The 5,711-nt window shown below is 49.5% G+C and overlaps 1 protein-coding gene across 1 annotated transcript; it reads left to right on the forward strand.

Annotated features, from left to right (window-relative positions):
* The first annotated feature begins 269 nt into the window (after positions 1 to 269).
* Positions 270 to 5,711, forward strand: si:dkey-72l14.3 (Glyco_hydro_56 domain-containing protein). The gene is made up of 5 exons (XM_029664112.2): positions 270 to 764; positions 3,241 to 3,847; positions 3,955 to 4,347; positions 4,455 to 4,553; positions 4,664 to 5,711. The coding sequence occupies exons 2-5, from the start codon at positions 3,302 to 3,304 to the stop codon at positions 5,162 to 5,164; spliced, it is 1,539 nt and encodes a 512-aa protein (XP_029519972.2). The 5' UTR covers positions 270 to 764; positions 3,241 to 3,301; the 3' UTR covers positions 5,165 to 5,711.

Here is a 5,711-nt window from a genome sequence, read left to right on the forward strand (position 1 = left end):
TGTCTATTCCATGTGCACAACAGCATGTGAAATTTATTGTCAATCAGTGTTGCTTCCTAAGTGGACAGTTTGATTTCACAGAAGTGTGATTGACTTGGAGTTACATTGTGTTGTTTAAGTGTTCCCTTTATTTTTTTGAGCAGTGTATATATATCAGTGGAGAAGGAGAGAGAGATGTGAGCTGCTCCGTCCGTGCAAATAGGAAAGCGTTGGGGCAGTCCTCCCATTGGATTATGGGATTATGGTCAGGACGGGCGGTCATTCGAGTGTTGTGGTCGGCACTGACCCTGCTTACAGCCAGATTACCCTGGTGAAGGTGAAGTTGCTTCAACCTGCCTCCTGTCACTTACTCTGGCTCTCCCTCCTTTCCCTGCTCCACACTGGCTCTTTCTCCGGCTGGATGGCTGTCTACCACGGGTCTCCCCCCCTACAGTTCCCCACACCACCTGTCCACCCATGTCTCCCTGGTCAGACACTAACCTGACTGACTCCCTGGCTTCCTCCTGCTGCCAGAACAGTACATGCCTTGGGGTTGAAGCTTCCTGGGGCGTTAGGACACCGGTCTGTGGGGAAGCCTACCTGGATACCACATACACCAGACACCAGACGCATCTTCTCCTTGACCACCTTGAAGAACCTGGGAGCGGTTGACGTCCTGTTAGTCCTGACCAGCGCCTCTCCCCCCAGTCCGGCAGAGCTTCGCTAGCTAGCTAGCATCAGGTGAATCCAGGGAGTGTCCGTCTGTCCGGACCAGCAAATCAGAGGTGAGTGACCCTCTGACCTGCAGCCTAAGACCTTTGACCTTCTGTCAGACAGTGGAGCCAGGGAGCCTAAGCCACCTCTGACGCCACTAGCTCCATCATTACTATGGAGTGGTAATGGAGATGTAGTGGTATGGTGTCTCCAGCTGATGGTGGTGCTCTCTCTGCATGTGGGCCTTCTGCTCTTACTGTGCTATACAGAGCTTAGCAACACTTAAAGAATGCACGTATCATGCACCCTACAGCATCTTTTAGCCTTTCAGACAAACTCTGGGAAGGATGAGACATTGGCTCGTTCCGTAAACGTGTATTTGTCAATGATCCGCATCCTCTCCCACGTTGCAGTTCCACAGAAAGAGCAGGATACGTTTTTGCCGCAACAATAAGGCATCCCGAATCAATGTATATTTTGCCAAGTTTAGAGGGGGATTCCTAAGGGTCTATGTTTGGCACTGTAGTACTCCGGTCCTTTTTTTCAAGGCAGGGAGTGACTTGGATTAGGGTGAATTGAATGTGTCAAAATAACAGGTACCTTATTTTTCGACCACATAGCTGGGACAAATATACACACTGAGTGTACAAAACATTAGGATCTTCTGTCTGTGGAGTCCGAACCGTTTGGGCTACAAACTAACATGTCCCCAGCATTGAAAGACGAGATGCTACACCCCCACCAGTGTCACAGGACTCGTCTGAAGGTATCTGGTACTGTTTAAAAAAAAAAAATGAATGTAAGTATAGAGGTCGTTTTGGGTTAAATATGTGTCCAAAAAACAAAAACATTTCCTTAGATTACTTATATCTCCTAGTTGTAGGAAAGACACTTCAAGACCTTGTCCCCCCCAAAGGCTTAGACTTTTAGAGGTTAACCTGTCTCCTCCCCTTCATCTACACTGATTGAAGTGGGTTTAACACGTGACATCAATAAGGGATCCTAGCTTTCACCTGGATTCACCTGGTCAGTCTATGTCATGGAAAGAGCAGGCGTTCCTAATGTCCTGTACACTTAGTGTATATATGAAAGCACAGCCCAATGGGTTCTTATCCACGATATTGGTTAACTGATTTTCTAAAACCATGGTAGTTAATCCGATTTACACAGAATCCTACATGTCCACATGCTTTGTGGTGTCCCCTCCCCTTCACGCCTGATCAGTAAAACAAACAAAAGCAGATTACTGCTCAAGGATTAGAGCTTCACCCCAAAAAAAGGACACATTTACAATTTTACGGTCCTATGGATTCTCTGTTTTTCACAGGGCTCTAACGATTGGGATCAATAAGGGTAGTGTGGTGTTGGTTTGTCTCGTTGTTTTTTGGCATGGCTCCCTCTGCTACGCTACAGAGTAATTGCTGAGAATCCTTGCAGAGCGTCTTAGAGATCCTGATGGCCAACATGGGCGGCACTAATGAATCCAATTAACTCCTGTTAATTACCTTTTTGAGGCATTCTGTTCCTCCCGTCTAGTCTCCTCTAATGGCGATGCCACTGACGCACACACACACACACACACGCCTCATTCACCCAGCCAATCGCCTCTTCTTTTGTTGTTTTAGGCCTACTCTTGGAAGGACAATAAGTTTGCAAAAGAATCACACGAGTCAATGAGAATGTCTGGCGGCGACATGGGGCTGACTAGGGATTTGTATTTGTGTTTTTACAGATTAGCTGCTGCCTTGCTCTTCCTGAGGTCCAGCAAAATTAAGGCCGTTTATATCATTTTAAAAGCGTTACGATACATTCACAGATTTCACAACACACTGTGTGCCCTCAGGCCCCTACTCCACCACTACAGTACTAAATCCATGTGTATAGTGCGTATGATACCGTGTGTGTGTATGCATGTGTCTGTGCCTATGTTTGTGTTGCTTCACAGTCCCCGCCAGTCAATGTCTATCTATTTATTCAAATCTCATTTTACTGCTGGCATCAGTTACTTGATGTGGGATAGAGTTCCATGTAGTCATGGCTCTATGTAGTAGTGTGTGCCTCCCAAAGTCAGTGTTGGACTTGGGGACTGTGAAGAGACCTCTGGGGGCATGTCTTGTGGGTATGCATGGGTGTCCGAGCTGTTCGTCAGTAGTTTAAACAGACAGCTTGGGGATTTCAACATGTCAATACCTCTCACAAATACAAGTAGTGATGAAGTCTACAGTATCTCTGTGTACATCCAAGGGCCAGCTTGCTGCCATTGCGCAGCCTGGTAATATGATTTGTTTGTTGACTTGTGATTCATTTTTATTGTTGATTCAGTGACAGGTATGCAATGTTATAACGTGACAACAGGTATGCAATGTTCTAACATGATAACAGGTATGCAATGTTATAACGTGATAACAGGTATGGAATGTTCTAATGTGATAACAGGTATGCAATGTTCTAATGTGATAACAGGTATGCAATGTTCTAATGTGATAATAGGTATGTAACGTTAGTGTTGGCATGTAGACAGCTGAGGGTGCCGTGTTGTGTTCCCAGGGCTATGGTTGGTTGTGAGGGCCTGGAGGCGTGGTGATACACAGAGGCAGCAGGCAGCTCCATGGCGTGGACTGAGCTGGAGCTCCGGGCCGGGCTCAGAGCTGGGCCACACAGGGCCCTACTACCACTCCTCCTCCAGGGATTGATGCTCCTTACATCCCCCTGCCTTGGTGGTCCCCCACAGCCGGCACGCACCCCTCTGTCACCAGGGCAGCCTTTTCTAGTACTATGGGGAATCCCCAACAAGGCGTGTCCTGGACGACCTGACCCAGGAGCCTTTGGGATGGAGAGAGAGGGCAGCGTGTCCATGTTTTATGAGGACACTCTGGGGAAGTACCCCTATTACACGAACCAGGACCAGCCGGTGAACGGAGGCCTTCCCCAACACACCAGACTGGATGGACACCTCCAGAAGACAGGGGAGGATCTGGCGGCAGCGCTACCATCAATAGGTTACCAGGGCCTGGGAGTACTGCGTTGGGGCCAGTGGTCCCCGCAGTGGGGAAGGAACCGTGAGAAACAGGGCATCTACCTGGAGGGCTCCAGGGCTCTGCTGAGGACCTTCTTCCCTGACTGGACCACGGAGGAGGTGGAGAAGTGGTCTCAGGTAAGATCCTCATCCATGGCAGTTTAGAGTAATAGGAGAAACAGATGTAACAAATGCTATTCAACATCACAGTTGTCTCATAATGATGATGTCATCCCGTTCCCCAGGTGGACTTTGAGGCAGCGTCCCAGTCCATCCTCATGGAGACGCTGTGGGAGGTGAGGAGGCTCCGCCCCAATGCTCTGTGGGGCGTGACCCCATACCCCAACTGCTACAACTCCGGCCCCGCCCAGTCGCTGTCCAATTACACGGGTCGCTGTCCCGCCGCCGAGATGGCGTTGAATGACGAGCTGCTGTGGCTCTGGAAATGCTGCTCTGCTCTCTACCCCGCCCTCACACTAGAGAAGCTGCAGGGTGGGACCTCAGGGGCCAGACTGTACACGTCCAATCAGATCCGAGAGGCACTGAGAGTGGCAAGCTTGGCCGGGACCGCCTACGACCTTCCTGTGTTCCCATTGGTCAGGAGTGTCTATACATCGACCAATACTTTCCTGTCTGAGGTGAGAGATAGTGTTGGGTGGAAGTAGACGTTACCATGTTTTTGAAAGTGGTTTCTCTTAGTCTGCTGGATCTGTAACCAGTGTATAACTGAGTGATGTTCCATTAGGTGGACCTGGTCAACACCATTGGTGAGAGTGCTGCCATGGGGGCAGCAGGGGTTGTCCTCTGGGAGAAAGATCAAGGTGTCTTCTCTACAAGGACTCAGGTACAGTACACGCCTCTTCAATGTACCATACAGTCAGTCAGTCAGTCAGACAACTGTAACTGGGTCCGAGGTCTGTGAATGACAACCATTTCACCTCTGTCTGCCCCCAGAGAGCCTGCTCAGAGCTGGCCGCGTTTGTGCGTGAGGTCCTGGGCCTTTACGCCGTCAACGTGACCACGGCCGCCCACCTGTGCGGCGTCTCCCTGTGCCAGGGGCGTGGCCGCTGCGTGCGCCGCAAACCCGAGAGCTCCGCCTACCTGCACTTGCCGCCCTCCAACTTCGTGATGACGCAGGGGAAGGTGGAGGGGGTGCAGGCCACAGGCCAGCTGGACCCTGGCAACCTGGAGGCCTGGAAGAGGGACTTCCAGTGCCAGTGGTATGAGTCCCTGGAGGGGGCAGTCGCCGACGAGGAGCTCCCCAAGTACAGGGCACAGGGAGTCCTTCCCCCCACGCTGAATTCCCCCTTGTCGAGTGAGCTGAACCAAGGGACCAGGCCCACCCTCGCTCTGTCAGACCACAGCGGACCATCACTCAAGGCACCTCTCCTACCTCTACTGCTCGTATTAGCCACAGCTCTACGCCTGAACACAGACTTATGTCTGAAGCTCTGACACACCGGTTGGATTATCAGGTCGGGGCTCAAGACACTGTCGTACCAGTGTATAAGAAATGTTTGTGGAACAGAAACTCTTAAGAGGTGTTTCTATTTCCAACAAAGAAATGTCGTGAACAAGAGACAACTATTCTACTTTGGAGACTGTGGATGTTGTTGTTGTCTGTACAACTGAGAACGTGAAGTAGATCAAACAAACAAAATATTCTATTCATAGGATTCGTGGTTAACATTGTCATCGTTTCTCGTCAACAGTTTTTGTGTGTTCAGTTCCTAACATTGCAGTACCGGACGTTTCTTTTTACAGCTCATTTTTGTTTATTGGCACACTTTTTTTTCTCCCTTTTTCTTCAAGCTACTCAGCTCTACTGCTTACAGGGCCATGTTGTGACGGACCTGTATTATGGTCCACACCTTGGTATCCTCAAACTATGTAAACACATTCTACATGCCACTGCAGTCATATCAATTGAAATGACTTCACCGTTCAACATTACCTTTGTATTCTTACGGGTCATGCTATTGCGTTTACAATAAAATCATAC

The sequence above is a fragment of the Oncorhynchus nerka genome, linkage group LG7 (genome assembly GCF_034236695.1).
Source record: "Oncorhynchus nerka isolate Pitt River linkage group LG7, Oner_Uvic_2.0, whole genome shotgun sequence".
NCBI classification, from domain to species: Eukaryota; Metazoa; Chordata; class Actinopteri; order Salmoniformes; family Salmonidae; genus Oncorhynchus; species Oncorhynchus nerka.